This window comes from Dromaius novaehollandiae, chromosome 29 (genome assembly GCF_036370855.1).
Source record: "Dromaius novaehollandiae isolate bDroNov1 chromosome 29, bDroNov1.hap1, whole genome shotgun sequence".
NCBI lineage: Eukaryota > Metazoa > Chordata > Aves > Casuariiformes > Dromaiidae > Dromaius > Dromaius novaehollandiae.
The window spans coordinates 369510-387203 of NC_088126.1; the positions used below are offsets into that span (position 1 = coordinate 369510).

At 74.1% G+C, this 17694-nt stretch overlaps 1 protein-coding gene across 2 annotated transcripts; it reads right to left on the reverse strand.

Moving 5' to 3' along the window:
* Positions 1-1500: 1500 nt before the first annotated feature.
* LOC112992191 (ephrin-A3) lies at positions 1501-10619 on the reverse strand. Of its 2 annotated transcripts, XM_064498959.1 has the most exons (5): positions 10439-10617; positions 3441-3730; positions 2443-2508; positions 2215-2292; positions 1501-2140 (listed from the first exon to the last, which is right to left on the reverse strand). In XM_064498959.1, exons 1-5 carry the CDS (start codon positions 10561-10563, stop codon positions 2019-2021), a joined length of 681 nt encoding a protein of 226 aa, XP_064355029.1. In that variant the 5' UTR covers positions 10564-10617; the 3' UTR covers positions 1501-2018. The 2 variants fall into 2 exon arrangements, with proteins under 2 accessions (XP_064355029.1, XP_064355030.1); XM_064498960.1 differs by lacking the exon at positions 2215-2292 and having other exon boundaries at positions 10439-10619.
* Positions 10620-17694: the final 7075 nt, after the last annotated feature.

Sequence of the window (17694 nt, forward strand, 5' to 3'; positions counted from 1 at the left end):
GAGCCGGGGGAGGACCGGCAGCCGTCCACTCGGCAGCGGGCGCGAAGGCCGCGGTGACGTGCCGGCTGAGTGCGTGCAGCCCGGCAGGTAGCGAGGGCCGGGGCGGCCCGATGCCAGGGCAGCGCTGCGGCTGCGCGGCGGGATGCGGCCGGCCCGGCCCCCGCCACACCGGTGCTGCTGGTGCAAACGCTGCCGCGGGGAGGACCGAGCCCTGGCGCGGGGCAGTGGCTCCATGCCCGGTGCGCAGGGAGCCCCCAGTGCGGGCTGCCTGTGCCGTGCCCGGTGCCCGGTGCAGGGCTCGGTGGCCGGTGCCCGCGGTGCCAGCAGCCAGCCGGGGCCCGGAGCCAAGGTTGTGGCGGGAGGGATTGTGCAAGCGGAGCAGCCGCCGCGCCAAGGCCGGTGACTCGGTGCCCCTGCTCCGCGCACCAGCCGCGACACCAGGGCGAAAGCCGCCGCCCCGGGCTCCCCGGTCGGCCCCGTGCTGTGCCGCCAGCACCTCTCCGTGCCGGCTGGGGCTCGTGTCCCGGGGGGGCGGGCTGGAGAGGGGGGCACCCTGGTCACAGCCCCCTTGCACGATGCCAGGGGCACGGACACAGCCCTGGGCAGCCCCGCAGGGGACCCCAGCCGCATGGCACAGCATTGGCGCAGCATTGGTGCGGCATCGGCGCGGCAGCCCTGGTGTCCCGCTGCCGGCGCGGGAGCAGCCCCCGGGGGGGGGGGGTCCTGCCCAATGGCCGTGCCAGGCCCGCGAGAGCCTGTCCAGGAGCTGGCGAACCTGGAGCCAGCCGGGAGCGGGACGCGGACCCGTCGGACAGGTTCGCCGGCTCTTCCCGCGCCCCGGACAAGCCCAGGCCGGCTGGGCTGCGCGGCGCAGCCACCGCCCAGCACCGCCTGCGCGCCCGCAGCGCTGCCGCCTGCCCGGCCCCGCCGCACGGGACGCGGGCTCGGGCCCGGCCGCTGGCTGCCGTGCCGGGCGCTGCATGTGGAGCCGTCCCTGCGCCTGGTGCTGTGCAGGGGGCACGGGAACTCCCACGGGGCGGCCGCGCAGCACAAGGCCGCGGCACCCGCAGGCGCTCGGCACCACCCCAGCGCCCCGGTGAGCTGGGCACGGGGCTTTCCTCGGCCCGCTGCTGCCCAGAGCTGCCCCCGGCACCCAAACGCGGCTGGGGCCACAGGGACCCACGTCCGGCGCCCTGCCCCGTGCCCGCGCCGCCCTTACCTGTGGATGCCCCCCGCCGTCCATGCTGCTCCCATCTGCCAGTTGGGACGGGCCCCGCCGGACGCTGCCCTGGCTCCGTCGCAGGGGTCCGGCAGGGAGGCAGCCCCGGCTGCACCAACTGGGCCGCGGCGCCCGGAGGCTGGCGGGGCTTTGCGCGGGGAGGGAGGGCACCCGGCACCGTCCACCCTCGCTGCCCCCCGCGCCAGGGCTGCGCCCGCCGAGCCCCGGGCTGCTCCGGGGACCGGGAGCGCTGCACGTGGCCGTGACGTGGGTGCTGGGGGTCTTTTTTTGAATCCTTTTATTTATTTTTTTTTATAGACTAAGAGCAGAATATGAAAATCACCAGCCAAAGCACTTGAAAAAAAGATCGAGATTGTTTTTTTTTCCCCAAAAAGTGTCTGTGCGTTTGCATAGGTCGGGTCTTCACGGAAGACGAGGAGAATCCAACACGTTCAACTATGTACAAGCCAGCCCGGGGCCAGCGCCGCTGCCTATGGTACAGTATAGATATATCTGTATAGTCGCTCTCTGTACAGTATGTATAGATCTCTATATAGGTATGTACAGGCCGCCCGGCCCCGGGGGCACTGCCTGGCACTGCTCCGGGCCGCTCCGTCCGCGGGGGCCGGCCGGGCTCGGGGCTCCGCGCCGCACGCCGGCAGCCGGGACGGTGCGCAGGGCTCGGGCCGGAGGCGTCTGCGGGCCGGGGCCGGCTCCCGGGGGCGGCGGGCGGCCCGCGGGCAGCGTCTCCGGCGGCAGGGCCGGGGGGTCCCGCGGCGGATCCGCCGGCGCCTCCGAGCTAGGAGGCCAGCAGCGTCATGAGGAAAAGCGCGGCGGCCACGGCCAGCGGCAAGTGTTCTCGCTTGGGGCTGGTGCCGCTGATGCTCTTCTCCAGCTTGGGGATCTCCGGGTTGAAGTTTTCTGCGGAGAGAGGGAGGTGGTGAGGGCGGCAGCCGGCGTGGCGGGGCCGGGCCGGGGGCTGTGCTGGGACTCACCCAAGTCCTCGATCTTCACCTCGGGCCGCAGGGTGAGCTGCGGCAGGGTGGGCGCCAGCTTCTCCCCCGAATGCGACGCTGCAAAGGGACAGAGGGGACAGGGTGACACTCCCTGGCAGCCCCCACCCCGGCCGGGAGGGACGGGACCCGGGGACCCTGCGAGACCCGAGGGCCGGCCGTGCCACCCCGCTCCCCGCCGCCCCGGGGCGCCCGCGTGGCGGTACTTACTGGAGGCGCAGCACACGAACACCTTCATCTTCAAGCAGGCCCGGCGGTGGTTGTGTGTTGGCGTGGCTGCAAAACAAGCGCTGGTGACCCCACGGCCCCGGACCTGCTCTGCGCTGGGTCTGCTCGTGGCGGGATGCAGCAGCGCCTGTGCCCCGCATCGCGCCCACACCCAGCTGGGTCCTGCTCCTAGGGGAGCTCGAGGACCCCCGGCGCTGCCGCCCAGAGTGCCCTGGGACGGGGTCTGGCCTGGGGTGACGCAGCAGCACCCGCACCCTGCGCTGCGGCCCTGGCACTGCCTGGGGCTGCGCAGCTGAGTCCAGACTAGGGGCACGTGGCAGGAGCCACATCCTGAATCTGCACCTGCATCAGCATCCCCATCCCGCATGGGCGCCTCTGCCAGCATCCCGCATCCCCATCCTGCACCGGTGCCTCTGCCGGCATCCCGCATCCCCATCCCGCATGGGCGCCTCTGCCAGCATCCCGCATCCCCATCCTGCACCGGTGCCTCTGCCGGCATCCCGCATCCCCATCCCGCATGGGCGCCTCCACTGGCATCCCATGTCCCCATCCTGCATGGGCGCCTCCACTGGCATCCCGCATCCCCATCCTGCACCGGTGCCTCTGCCGGCATCCCGCATCCCCATCCCGCATGGGCGCCTCCACTGGCATCCCGTGTCCCCATCCTGCATGGGTGCCTCCGCCGGCATCCCGCATCCCCATCCCGCATGGGCGCCTCCACCGGCATCCCGCATCCCCATCCTGCACCGGTGCCTCCGCTGGCATCCCGCATCCCCATCCCGCATGGGCGCCTCTGCCTGCATCCCGCATTAGCGCCCACATCAGCACCAACATCTCCATCCCCATCCAACAACCACATCCCAAGCTGCACCCCCATCCCGCAGCAGCACCCCGCCAGCAGCCTGCATCACCGCCCGCAGCCCCACCCCACGACCGCCCTGGCGCCGGCGGCCCGTCCCGCGGCCCCGCGCCCCACGTACAGATGTAGTAGTACTCCTGCCCGGCGTGGAACTCGTAGCCCAGCGAGAAGGCGCTGTAGCGTTGGAACTTCTCCGAGAACTTGATGGGGCTGTGGGGCGCGTGGGGGCGGTTGCACTCCCAGCGCTTGAAGCCCTGGCTGGTGTTGCAGGTGCGGTAGCCCTCCAGGTTCACCATGTAGAGCACGTACTGCTCCATCCTGTGCTCGGGCACCGAGGCGTTGTAGTGCGGGCAGTAGATGTCCAGGTAGTCATTGACATTGACCTGCACGGTGTAGCCTTCCCGCCGCAGGCTGCAGGGAGAGCGGGGCGACGGGCTGTCAGGGCCTCGGGACGCCAGGCACTGCACCAACCCTCGGGGCCTCCCAAGCGCCCTGCCAGCACCCGCCAGCACCCAGAGCCAGGGTGAGCAAGAGGGAGCGGGGCAGGCGCGAGGAGCAGCTACCGAGCCCCCCACACCACCCCACCGCGGCCTCACGGGACGGGGCAGTGCAGCCGACACCAGAGCAGGGGCACAGGGAGCCGTGGCGGCCCGAGTGTCCCTGGGGACCGGGACAACTCCGGGCTCTGCCTGCCCTGGGACCTGTCCTGGAGGCACTGAGCTGCACATGCCGCCCGCAAATAATCGGGAGGGTTTTGGAGTAACTAGACATGGGGAGAGCAGCAGCGGTGCTGAGCGACATGGCCAGCGATTGCCGAGGGCAGGAGCTCCAGGGGCTGCCTGGGCCGCGGCACGGAGCCACCCCGGGTGGCGGAGACAGGGGCTGCTCGCCTGCCCGCCCGCCCGCCCGCCCCGCCGGCCCGGCCCCGCAGCCTCGCCACGCGCCGCGGCTCACAGAGAGGATTTCTCACCCTGTTCCGGCTAATCCCGTTATTTCGTTAATGCCGTAAAAGGGTGGCCCTGGGGGAGCCTCGTTTACATTGATTAGGAGCGGCAATCCCCTCAGATCCACTCAGGAGAGACTCCGCCGGCTCCTAATCCGTGCCCGATTGAAATCCCAGCCATGGTAATCCTCGCAGCCGAGCAGCCACGCGCTGACCCGCTGCTCCTGCCAATTAATTACCAACCGGCGCCGCGAGCCGCTGGCTCTGCACCGAGACACCGCAGCAGCCCCGGTGGCGGTGCTGGGGCCCCCCCGCACCACGGTGCCAGCCCCGCGTGGCCCGGCAAGCTTGCACAATCCCGGCCGCGCGGTGCAAGCTTGCAAGATCCCGGCCGCGCGGTGCCTGGCCCCCGCTCGCCGCCACGGCCGCGCGGCGCCCCGCGGCACAGCCGGGTTCCCACGCTTGCCAGCAGGGCTCGGCAGGCGGCGGCAAGGCGGCACGTGCAGGCGCCCCACCCTGGAAACCCCCCCGGCGCTGGTGCCGCGTGGGGAGCTCAGGAGTCCCGCCGCAGCCCGGGGCGCCCCGTGAGCTGGGACACGGCCCAGAGCTGCCGAACGGGCACCCGGTCTCGCCATCCGCGCCGATCCCCCCGTCGCGGGGGCTCCCGGGAAGGCCGCCGGCACCGGGCCGGACTCGTGGGCTCCCTGGGGAGCGCCGGCCCCGTCACGAGGCCGGGCCTCACCCTGCACCGAAAGCCACGCGGCACCTCCCCGGCTGCTCCTGCCCCCGTGGCGGCCCTGCAGCCGGGAGCCGCCGTGGCAGGAACCGGCCCCCCCAGCGCCCCGCGGCCGGCGGCAGCTCCGCGACGGCGAGGTGCTGAGGCAGCCGCCCTTGCTCCGCGGTGCCGGCGACCTTTCATGTTCCACCTTTGATGTGGTGTGAAAGGGGGAGAAGGAGGCTGGTTATTAAAGCAACGGCCCCGAGCGCCGCGGAGAGAGCTGCAATTAAGCCGGTGCGGGACGCGGGGCTGGGACGCCTGCACCAAGCCCCGCGCCGCGGCGGGAGGGCCACGCTGCTCATGCCCCCGCCGTGGGAACGGCGATGCTGGCAACGGGCTCCGGCCCCGGCATGCCGCGGGAATCGCCGTGCCGGGCGCAGCGGGGCTGCAACCCCCCTCCCCGCCGCACCGGGACCCCCGGGGACCCTGCGGGGCCTGCTGGGAATGGCGGCTGCTGATAAACAGCCTCGCTAACGAGCCCGCTCCCCGGGGACGGCTCCCGGCAGCGCCGCAGCGGCGGGACACAGCAACGTCCCCGAGGCCGGGCGTTGGGATGTGGTGCCGGCTGCGAGGAGCCGGAGAACGGCTCCGAACCGGCAGCACCGCAGGGCCACATCCAGCACCCCCGGCTCCAGGACGGCCTCACCTCTGCCCGGCCCGGAGCGCCCGTGGCGCCGCGTCCCGCTGTGCTCGGCGCACGACCTGGCGGGTTTCTGCAGGCAGGAGGATGGGAAGAGGCAGCCCCCCCCACCCGCAGCCCCCACTGACACCCAGGGCAGAGGGTCCGGGCTGCCACGTCCCTGCCGGCCCCGGCCGCCGTCCGGGGAGCCAGCCGCCCCCAGCGACAGACGGCCACGGCCAGGACGGTGCGCGGCGCTGGCGGGCGCAGACGGCGGGGCTCCGGCTGGGGGGGCGCGCCGGGCTCCCGCAGCGCGGGCAGTGCCCGAAGGGTTAAGCGTGGGAGCAGAACGGGCTGCATCACTTCTGCACGACTGCGTTTTTAGAGCAGGGCTTTTCAAGGCAGCGGTACCTTCCATCATCCTGTCGGAGCTGGGCAGATGGATTTCCCCTGGCAGCACCTTCCTGAGCACAGCCTGGGCTCGGCGCCCACCGGCCCGGCACCGGCCGGACCCCGGCTACCTGGCAAGCCGCAGCCGCCGGTGATCCGGGCGGCCGCTCCGCTCCCATCTGCTGCAATAAATCTGGGCTGAGCGCTGCACACTCGCTAACGCGCCGCTACGGAGCGCCTGGTGCACTGCAGCACCGGCACCCGGCCCGCGTCCCGGCAAGGGCCAGAGCCGGGTGCCGCGTCCCGAGCCGGCGGCGGGCACGGCGGGCAGCGGGGAGACCCAGGTGCGCCCTGGCGCGGGTGACAGCCAGGTGCCCCCGGCAGTCCCTGCCCGGCCCAGCGGGGCCCGCGTCGGCTGCGGGAGCTCTGCCCGCTCGGCACATCCGGGGCCCATCCGTCAGCCAGCGAGCGGAAAAGTGCCGCTGATTTACACTTTCCCCTTCCAGTCGTTCCACGCGCTGGCGAGAGGTGAAGGCGCATCGATCGCCGCGGCCGGCCCGCGTCGGCGGAGGGGCAGGCGGCTCCGGGGCGCGCGTGTGCCTGCCATGGCGGGGGGGCCGGCGCCGGCGCTCCCCCACCAGCTCTCGCCACGCACGCGGCGCTGCACCGTCACGGCAGCCAGACAGCAGCGCACGCAGCCCGGCTCGGCCGGCAGACAGCACCGGTGACGCGCAGCCCACGCGGCACGGCACCACGGTGGGTGCGGGGAGGGCCGACCCCCGCGGCCGGCACTGCTCTCTGCCCCGGGGCCCGCGGCAGCCGGAGGGGCTGCGGAGCCGGGGCTGGTGCCCCGCGGCCACCCCGAGCCCCCTGGGGCCACCCCGAGCCCCCCGGGGCCAGGACGGTGCCCCAGCGCTGCCCAGGCTGCCCCGACAGCCAGGCAACCCCTCTGATCTCTGCTAGAGCCTGCACCGTCCTGCTTTGCTAATAAGATCAATGAGGTTTTTAATTGGGTTTTAATTAAAGCATCAATCTGTAACCAGTGACTCAATTACCAGCCTGGGCAAGAGCAGGTCGCACCCCCGGGACAGGCCCCGCGCGGCCGCCTCTCCCTCGGGCGCTGCCAGGCACGCCGGCCCCATGGTGCCGCCCCGTGATCCCCTGGGCTGGTGCCGCCCCACGGGACGGCGGGACCCGGCGCACGGCACGACGGCGTCCCCATCCCCGCCGCCACCAGCTGCAAGGGCAGGATGGGAGCCCCGGTGCCCCCGGTGCCGGGAGCCGAGCACGGGCAAAGCCGCTCTCCGGCACGGAGGCGCTCCCGCGGGAGCGCCCGGCGAGGCTGCCGCGCAGAAGGGCTCTCTCAAGAGCTCGCTCCAGCTCTTGCCGCCTGAAATACAAAGTCAGGCAGATAAAAGCCGCCTTGAAGTGTGGAGCGTGGCGGCTGCCGGCGGGGCCGCACGCAGCGCCGGGCCCTACCCGCGCTCAGACGGGCTCCCAGCTGCCGGGCTCGGCTGGGCACAGATGTCCCCACGGCCCCGCGGAGGCTCCCTGCCGCTTCCCGGTGTGCGGAGCATCACTGGGACGAGGCCCCGGGAGACGGGCCACCGGGGCAGACGCCGGAGCCGGGGCACCACGCGGCTCGGCTCCCGGGCTGCCCCCGGACGGCCAGGCACCGCAGCAGCCCCCGGGGCGCCGGCCGGGCAGCAAGAGCTCCCGGTGCTGGGCCCAGGCCATGCCGCCGCCCCGAACGCCAGCGCTGGGCAGGACACGGCCCCCCGCACCTTCGCCCTGCACCACCCTGTTCCCGGCTGGCCTTGGGCACGGAGGGCAGGGATCGGCCTGGCCCCGGCACGGAGGGCAAGGAGCGGCCTGCTCCCATGGCACCAGTGGAGCGAGCGGGACGGGCAGGGCTCGGGCAGACCGTGGCCAGGAGCCTCCGCTGCCCCGGACCCCCGGCGCTGCCTTCGCCCCGGCCTTTGCAATCCACTCGGGCGGCAGCCCCCGAACACGCCGAGCTCCCGCCGGCACCAGTGCCCTGCTCCCGCCCGCGGGCTGGGCTCCCTCTCCAGCCCGGGGCACCCAGAGCTGCCAGAGGAAGGGCTGCGCGGTGCATAGCCAGCCCATGCTCCCCACATCCCCCGCAGTGCCGGCGGGACCCAGAGCAGCGTGCCAGCAAGGGCCAGGATGCAGCTGGCGCCTGCTCCCCGCCGCAGGCTCCCCTGCGATGTGCCGAGGCCCGTGGCGACTGCCGCCGGCATGGAGAGGTGGCCCCTGGCCACGTCCCCCCGGCGAGGGAAGCCCCGGAGGCACCGGGACCAGGGCAGAGCGAGGCGCAATAAATTCCTGGGGTCCCTGCCGCAGCCGGCATCCCCAGGGACGAGGCCCGCAGCCGAGCCCTGCGGCGCCCGCCCCTCTCCCCGGGGAGCCCTGCGGGTGCCGTGCAGGGCTTGTTTATTGCTCTGATTGCACCGGGGTTGCTGGGATTTGCACGCTGCGGCCCAGGGAGCCTAATTCCCCCCATAATTTATCTAATCCAGACACTTTGCCGTGCGGCTATAATTGCGGCCAAGCTGCCGCACTGCCTAACAATAAATATCAGCGCTCCGGAGTGCCTGGGACATGGCTCTGCCGCAGCCGCCCCCACCGCGCTGCCCTGGGCTGGACGCTCGCAGACGCGCCAGAGACGCGTGCGCAGCGGGCGTCTGGCTGCAACACCTGCGGCGGGGCAGGCGCGGGGGCACCGCCAGCACCTCTGCAGACCCTTCTGCCGCGCGCCCGCCTCCTCATGCACCCCCTGCCCCATCCCCGGGGGCTCGGGGAGGCGACGGGGTCGGCGCCAGGGCGCAGGACCCGCTGCGGGTGGCGGGGTGGGAGGGCGGCAGCCCCGCACTCCCGGGAGGGCGAGGGCGGGATCCCTGCGCCGTCCTGCGGGAAATGCGCCGAGCGGAGCCTGCGGGCAGCCGGCGTGGGCATCGCCCGCCGGCCGAGACCTCGGCAATGTCACGGCAAGCAGAGCCGAGCCCCAGGAGGGCCAGTCCCGAGCACGGCTCCGGCGGGAGCAAGGCGCAGGAGGATGCCCGGGAAGGCGGCGGGGCGAGCGACCGCCTCGCCATTGTGCTGCGCCTCGGCACGGCACGTCTTACACACGCGCAATTTATGGGGCCTGGGCTTCCGCCTCACGACACAATCTAAATGGGAAGGGAAGGAGCTGCCCGGGGAAGGCTCCCTCCCCGGACAAAGAGGCGCAGGGCGGGGGGAGCCTGGGCGGACGGGGGAGCCCCCGGACAGACGTGTGGCTGGAGACGCTCCAGGCGGGCGCGCGGCCCCGCCACACCCCTGACCGCTCGCACCGGCACACGGGTGAGGGAAGGGGAGACGGGGCACCGCCACTGGGCTGCGAGCCGAGGGCGGGGGCCGCGGACCCCGGCGGAGCAGGACGCCCCGGGTGCCGCTCCCTTCCCCCTGCTGCGGGGAGCCCAGCCTGCCTGTGCCCGTTCCTGTGCCAACGCCGGCACGGTGGCCCAGCCCGCGCCAGCACGGCGGTGCCAGGGCCGGGCGGCGATGCCGTGGCGATGCCCGGGTGCCGCGGTGCTCTCCCGGTGGCACCTCCAGCACCGCCTCCGGTGGGAACCCCGAGCACGCACCGCGGGTCCAGTGTCGCCCGCAGCCATCGATCGCCCGGGCGCCCCGCGGCTCCGCTAACGGCGACCGCGGGCGCGACAGCAATTTCCAGATCTCTGCTTACAAATCGCATCGACTTTCCCAGCGGCAGCCCCGCAGCCCCAGCGGCGCGGACAGGACGGGGCGGCGGGGGCGGCGGGCGGCAGGTGCGGCCCCGGGGCCCGGCCCGGCGCCCCCGGCAAGGTCTCGGCCGCCGGTGCCCGGCGTCGCCGCCGCGGGGCAGGTCAGCGCCGGCCGCGCCGTCGGGGAGGGCTCGCCCCGGCCCCGCGCCCCGCCTCGGGGCACGGCCGCCGGCCCCCGGGCCCCGCTGCAGCGACGGCCACAGAGGGGCCCGGCCCACCCGGGGGGGGGGGCGCCCGCCCCCCGCCGCAGCTCGGCCGGGCCTGGGGGGGCGGCCCCCCCGGCTGCGCCGTGCCCGAGCCACCGCCGCCGCCGCCGCCTCCGCCTCCGCCTCCGCGGGAAGGGCGAGGTGCGGCGGGGCCGGGAGGGAGCGCACCGGCCGGGGCCGCCGCACCGACACCGGCTGCCGGGGGCGGAGGGGGGGGGAGCGCCCGCGGCGGGGCCCCCCCGCCGCCGCCCCCGGTGCGCGCATCCTTCAGCGCCGTCCTCGGCGCGCCGCCGCCCCCGCCGCGTCCTTCCCGCCGGTGCCCCCCGCCCAGCCGCCGCCCGGAGCCCCCCCGCTCGCGCCCCCCCGCCGGCACTCACTGCAGGTTGGAGCTGTTCCAGTGCACGGCGTGCCGGTTGCCCAGGGCCCCCGGCGGCCCCCGGCCCAGCGGCAGCAGCAGCAGCAGCGGCAGCAGGGGCAGGAGCGCAGCGAGACGAGCAGCCATCCTGCCGCCGCCCGCCGCGATCCCGGGGAATGGAGAGCCGCGCCGGAGCCGCCAGCGCCCCGCGCCCCCGGCGCCCAGCTCCGCCCCGCGCGCGCCCGCCGCCGCCCCGCCGCGCCCCCGCCGCGCGCGCCCGCCGCCGCCGCCGCCGCCGCCGCCGGCACCGGCGGCAGCCGCGGCCCGGGGGGGCCGCTGCGGGGCGGCGGCGGCGGCCCCGGTGCGTCCCCGCGGGGGGGCAGCGGGGGGTCAGGTGCAGCGTCCCCGCAGGAGCGCCGGTCCCAGTGCGCCCCGGGGGGGCTGGTGCTGGGGGGCGCACGGATTCCCGAAGGGATCTGCCCCCCCCAGATATTAGGCAACAGGGAGGGAGCGGGCGACAGGGCGGGCACCTTCCCTGTGGGCACCGCCCCGCAGCCAGACACCCCGGCTGCCCCACCGGCCCGGCCCGAGGAGCCGGCGGTGGCTGCGCACCGCCCGAGGCCGGGGGCATCGGGCCCCCTGCCCGCCCCACGGCGCTGCCTCGGTCCCCTCATGCCCCAGGGAGGGTTTGCGGGGTGCCCGGGGCGGCCGCGGCCAGGTGGGCGCTCTCCGGGCACTGCTGCCCCGGGGCTGCGGGGAAGGGGTCCGGCGTGGCACCCGCCTCCCCGCGCCGGCAATTCCCCTTAGCAACTGCCGCCTGCGCGGCACCGCCCCGGGGTCCCCGCGCGCCAGACGCTGCACGCCCAAGCACACGCGCGCACACGCGGGCGGGTGCGTGTAGCCCCCACCGCGCGCTCGTGCCCGGCTGCACGCCCACACCGCCGGCACCCGTCGAGCTGCGGGGCCCAGGCGTCCGGAGCCACAGGCCCAGCCGGCTCCCGGCTCCTGGCTCCCGGCCCCGCGGTGCAGCTTTGCGCCGGGCAGCGTGACCTGCTCAAGACGTGCTGGGGCCGGGGGCCGTGGCGGGCGCTGCCCGAGGGGCCGGGCACCCGCGGGAGCGCGGGGGAAGGGGCCGGCGAGAGCACACGGCAGACCAAAAAAGCGTCTATTAATTATTCATCTGGGGAAGTGAAGTGGAGAAAATACAACATGTGGAAAAGGGCCATGGATGGCCATGGGGGGAGGGACGGGCACATGGGAAGGCTGGGGACGGCAGCAAGGGCACGGGGATGGCGGTGAGGGCACAGGCACGGGGACAGGGATGGGGACGGGGACAGGACCCTGCCAGTGCGACCCTCCATGCTGAGGCCGAGGCCGTCAGGGCGCGGGAGCAGCTGCCCGGCCGCTGTGCCTGCGGTGCCCGCGTCCTCCCCGCCGCTCGCAGGACCCCTGGGCACCCGCGCGCTGCGGCGGCTGCTGCCTTCCCGCTGTGCCGGCCGGGCATCGCTCCCTCTGGAAGGGACAGAAACCGGCAAGGCGCCTGCCGCCATGGAAACGCCTTCCCTCGGCAAGCCCATGGCAACACACACCTCCACATGGAAACCCCCCGCACATGGCAACGGGCTCCTGCGCGGAGATGCCCCGCACACGGCCGCACGCACCCGCAGCCCACCGTCGCCGCGGGCACGTGAGCCCAGGATGCCCGGCACCCCGAGACGCGGCAGCGCCGAGGGCCGCGGGAGCCGGAGCGCTCCCGCGCAGGGATGGAGCCTTGCGGGCGGCGGGCACGTGCACGGGGCAGCCCGGGGCCGGTGCCGGAGCAGCCGCACTCGGCTGGGCTCCGCGGGGGGAGGCTGCTTGTCACCGGGGCTCTGAGCCACTTCCCTGCACCGGCGGCGGCCCCGTCCCCGGTGCGGGAGGGCTCCCGCGCCCGCGGTGCCTGGGCCGGGCGCCTTCGTCCTCGGGGGGACGCTGGCGGCGGCGCTGCCTCCCCGGCTGCCGGGGGCCGAGGAGGGAGGCCGACCCAGGGGCAGCGGCTGGGCTGGACCTGCCGTGTGGTGCAGGCGGGCGCCGGGTCCCGCGCTGCCGTGGGTGCTCGCCGGGGCAGGGGGAACCCGCTCCGCCCGCCCTGGTTAATATTTAACCGCGGCTTCCTGTGACAGCATGTCGCAACCGCAAAGCAGAGCCAGCACTCAATAAATCATCGCGCTGGGCCGGGAACCGGGGGGGCGGGAGCGGGGGGGCGCCGGCGGCGGAGCGGCGACCAGCCGAGCGAGAGGGGGAGCTGATAAATAATTCATTAAATAAATAAACATGGCGGGAGCGCGAGGAGGAGGCGGCCGTGTAACCAAGAGCAGGCTCGGCGAACGAGGGCATGAAATATTCACCAGCCACACCTACACGTCCCCCAGCACGCCGAGCTTGGGGCTCCCGGCCCGCCGGGGAGGAGCCAGGCGCCGGCGTGCGTCCAGCCGGACACGGCAAGAACACGCCAACCGCACGCAGCATCGGCAGCCAGGGCCGGGCGCGGGGACGCCGGCGTGGCACCGGCGCTTGGGGACGCTCGGGGAGGTGGCACATCTGTGCGGAGCTGGGCGGCGACCGGCAGCACTCACAGGCACAAGCGGGCAGCCCCGCGCGGGCGCCGGCGGCAGGCTGCGGTGCTCGTGAACGCCGCGGTGCTGCTCGCACGGAGCCTCCTGCCTCCCGCAGCCCCGCGGCTCCCGCCGCCCAGAGCCGCTGGTGCCTCTCGCCTCCCGCTCCCTCCTCCATCCACGTGTCGGTCTTTAAATTTGAATGAAGACCTCATGGATGGTTGCGCCGCGTCAGCGTCTCCGGGAGCTCGTGGCCGGCCCAGCTGCCGGGGAGGCCGGGGGTGCCCCTGCCCGGGGTGCCTGGCCCCGGGGCCGCGGCAGAGCCCCAAACCTGCCCCACGCGCTGCAGCTTTTTGCAGGTGGGCTGCAAACGAGGAGCCCCTCCGGGCCGTGCACGGTGCCGCCAGCTTGTGCCGCCGCTGCCGTCGGCTCCCAGACCCGGAGCTGCGGAGGTCCCAGGCCGGCAGCTGGGTTTGGAGAGAGCTGACACAGGTCAGGAGTGGCGATGGCCAGCGAGGTCCCAACCCGAGTGCACAGCGCCCGCCACCCCGATGGGTCGGGTCCGCCCTGCCCCTGCTGCCGCAGGAGCAGCCAGAGCCCCGGCACCCGTCGGGAGGCACCAGGCCAGCGCAGCACCGGGCACAGCCACTGCCGGCTGCGTCGTGGCCGGGCGAGCGGCCGGGACCGGCCGGGCCTGTGCGGTGGGTGGCCGGAGGTGAGCTCCGCCGCGGAGACAAACACGGGGGTGACTCGCTCGTTTGCATCTCCATGGCCTGAGTTAATTGGCGGGGAGCGGGTGGCGCAGAGCCGGGCAGGAGGGTTAATTACCAGTGCAACAAGGCGAGCGGCGGCCGTGCCGCGCCGGCGGTGGCCTCCCGCGCGGGCGCCTGGGCTGGGCGGCCGTGGCAGCGCCGAGCCGGGCTGTCGGAGGAAATCAGCTTCCTCGCGAAGCCGCCAGGATTAAGTCATGCATACCTTCCTGGCTCCGGAGTGTGCCAGCCCCGGAGGTTTCTCACGGGCTCCCGGCGGGCTCCCTGCTCGCAGGAAGCCTGGCTCCGCTGCGGGCACCGCGGTGCTGCATCCACCCCGGCACCGGGGCACCGCGTGGGGGGACAGGCGCCCCACGGCGCACGCATGCGGAGCGGCCCCGGCGAGCTCCCGCCATTCCCACGGCCCCCAGCCGGGCCGAGCCCCACGCTCCCGGCGCTTGGTGGCACCAGACGCGGGTCAGGGCATCCCAGGGCCCCGGCGGCCGCCGCTCCACGTGCCGTGGCAGGGGCTACCTGGCGGCAAGCGCCTGGCTCAGCAGCCGGCACCGGGTGACTCAGCCGGCTCCTCTCCTCTCCCTTCCCAGCCTCAAGATCGCTCCAGTATTGTCTGCCGGTGGCAGCCCCAGCCTGTGCCCAGCCCCGCTGGCATGGCCACGGCACAGATGCTCTGACGGTGCAAGGACGATTCGCCCCGGGCGCTTTGCGGGGCAGGGCATGCTCAGCGGAGGCTGGCGCATGGCACCACGCTGGGACGGACGAGGACACCGAGCTGGGCCAGAAGCGCCGGGCGAGGTGGGGCGAGCGATGGAGCCATCGCTGGAGCGTCCATCAGCCGCTGTGGGGAGCGGTGGGCATGAGGCTGCTGACCCAGCCTCTGCACCGGCCCGGGGGCAAACGCCAGCGCCTGCCTGGTGCCAAGCCCCAGGGAGGCCCGGGCGGCACAGCTGTGTGCACCCCCCGGTGCCGGTGCACCCACCCGGGGCCGGTGCACCCAGAGCCTGGCGCCGGGCAGCGTGGCACTGCCTGAGCCCCCGTCAGCCCCGCTGCAGATCCATGAGCCGCCCATTACCAGTGCCTAAGTGACGTTAATCCGATAGAGGGGTGACAGGCAGCATCAATATCCCGCTCCCGCCATACATAGATCACGCCGCAATTAGCATCCGCCGCCGCCAGCGCCGGCAGAGGCCGGGGGCGGCGGGAGGGAGGGAGGGAGGGTGCCGGGCTGCGGTCCCGCTCCCGCCTGCCCCGGGCCGCCCGCACCCCGCTTCCCGTGGCGCCGGAGTGGGGAGCCCTCGGCACGGTGGGAGCGCGCGGGGCCGGAGCGGGGTGCGGGTGTTGGGGGGTGCTGGACCAGCCTGCGCTGCACCGAGCCCGGCCCCGGGGCACCTTGTCCCCGTCCTGGGCAGCGGAGGGGGCCGAGCAGCCGGAGGGGCGCAGCCCGCCATGGCAGGGGACCCGCATTGAGATGGAAATGCGCTGCGGTTACGTGGCCTCTTTCATCTTCAGAGCTGCACAAGTGCTGCCTTAACCCGCGGGGCTCGGGCGGGGGAGCAGCCTCCGCCGCAGCCAGGGAGAGAAACTGAGGCACGGGGGGGGGCACAGGCGCGGAGCCGAGGGAGGCACCCCGGTGTCCCGGCCCCGGTGCCCCGTGCCGCTCTCCTTCCCGAGGCCGGCGGTGCGCGGGGCGGCCCGGCCTCTGCTCTGCCCCGCGTGCCAGGCGCCGGCGCTGGGGAGCAGCACGCTGACCCACGCGGCGGGGTGGCGGCGGGTGCTCGGCAGCGGCTCGGATGAGAGATAAAGGCGCGGGGAGGTTTCAGGGCCTGAAATATTTATCAGGCTTGATGCGGCGCCCGTGCCGCATTCAGAGACGCGCCAGCCGTGAGTGATGGCGCGGGGTGTCTTTAATAATGCATCGCGCGCGGAAGGCTTCGGAGAGCGGCAGCGGCGGCGGGAGACGGGCGCTCGCCTAGCAAACGCGGCGGCCCGGCTGGGGCTCGGACCGAGGCTGCGGCCCCGCGGCCGGCGGATCGCCGGGGCTCTGCTGTGGACCCGGGGCCGGCTGGGCGCCCCTGCACGCGCTGCCGCTGGTGCATCCTCTGCCCGGGGGGGCTGCACCGTCACCGCTCGCCTGGCGTGGGCTGCGTTTTGGGGCTCCCTGGCCCCGCGGGGCCCCCACCATCGCCACGGCCGCCTCGCTGAATAATTCAGCGCATCGATCCGCTCCCTGCCGTAAGTGCTCCTGGCCGCAGGCCGGCCGGGCACGCGGGCCCTCGCTGGGCGCCGCAGCAGCTCTGCGTCCTGCCCCGCGGCTGGGTGCTGCCCGGGCAGCAGCGGGCTCCCGTGCCGCTAACGAGGGCCCTGCCAGGGAAGCTCGTTAGCAGCTCCCGCTGCTCGGGATGAGCGAAGGCGTGCGGGGAGCTGGCACGGAGGCACCGCGGAGCGCCTGCATGGGGCTGCCGAGCAGCCTGGGGACACCCCGGCTGGCATGCAGCGCCCAGTGCCGGGGAGGCACCGCATCCGCCCCTGCCCGAGCTCGGCCCCAGCTGCGGGGAAGCCCCGGCCTCCGGGCACGGGCACCCTTGGGAGACGCTGCCCCAGGAGCAGCTGCTTCCTGCCCTCGGCGTCACCCCGCGGGGCTCTGCTGCGGGCCGGGGAGCGCAGCGCGCCGGGGGTTAACTCCCTATCCTTTGCACCAACCCATTATTTTCCTAATCTTCCTCCCAGGCGCGTTGCTGAGCACCGGGGCGAGCTGTGGCTCCGCTGTCTTCCTGCCAGCTGGGCACGTGCCAGCCAGAGATTCCCAGGATGGACTCGGCTCCATTTAAAACCAATTAGGGGTGGAGGATGGGGATGCTTAAAAGCAGGCACGAGCCATAGGTGTGAGACCTGCACCATGCCCCATGCCCGTGCCCCGTGCCCATGCACCGGCCCCTGCCTGTGGCCCATCAGCCACCTGCAGCCACCCTGGGCCACCGCGCCGGGGCTGGGACGGGCCCTCGAGGTCCCGCGGCACCGCCGGGCTCTGGCCGTGCCCTGGCACCATGCACCAGGGGTGAACGTGGCCCCGCCGGGCCCTGCCCCGCCGGCACCTTCCCGGGGCGCGCACTGCCCCCGTCCCCTGCCCTGGCACCCCCGGGTGTGGGGGGGCCCTGCCGGCCACGGGGGCCAGGCAGAAGCGGCTCGGGCGCCGCGGGCCCTTAGTATGCAGCAGGTGCAGGCAGGCACCGACAGCCGACAGCTGAATCGCTCTGCAGCCGCAAGGGCAGCTACCGCTCGCCCGGCTCTGGCACAGCAGGATTATTGTCCGTCAGGATTAGCGCGGGCTGGGGGGGCCACGCCGCCAGCCCCCAGGCACGCGCGGGGCGGACGTGGGCACGGCGGAGAGCGGAGGAGCGGCTGCCCACGTGGAGCCAGCCGGGCTCGCGCGGCCCAGGGGCCAGCGGAGATAAGCAGCGGTGCCCTCTGCACTGACCCTGTCAGCAGGAATCGGCCGGCGGCGGGAAGGGAAGCTCACACGGCGCACGGGACGGGGTGCTCGCGTGGCGCACGGGACGCGGCGATCGCCCGGTGCACGGGACGGGGCGCTCGCCGGGCGGCTGTGGGATGGAGCCGGGGGCAGCGCTGAGCACAGCTGAGCCCCACAGTGCGCTGCCCCATCGCGGCTCCAGATGGAGACTGCCGGTGTGAGCGTGAAGGACAGCGAGGAGACAGAGGTGTCCACGTCCGCGCTCTCGGCCCGGTGCAGCGGGATCTGGGCTGTGCATGCTGGGGCAGCGGCGGCCCTCCCTGTGCACGGGGGCATGCGTGCACCGCAGCCGGCGCACACGCCTGTCCTCTGTCCCGCCGCGCACCCTCATTGCTATGACAGGCATGGGCTCGGTGAGTGCGACTCGGTATAATTAGCTGGCGAGGGC

Coding starts and splice junctions, on each gene's coding strand:
- LOC112992191 (XM_064498959.1), bottom strand. CDS start 10,563: ATGGCTGCTCGTCTCGCTGCGCTCCTGCCCCTGCTGCCGCTGCTGCTG. Junction 2,509..3,440: donor GCAGGAGTACTACTACATCT/GTACGTGGGGCG, acceptor CTTGTTTTGCAG/CCACGCCAACACACAACCAC. Junction 2,293..2,442: donor GTTCGTGTGCTGCGCCTCCA/GTAAGTACCGCC, acceptor GTCCCTTTGCAG/CGTCGCATTCGGGGGAGAAG.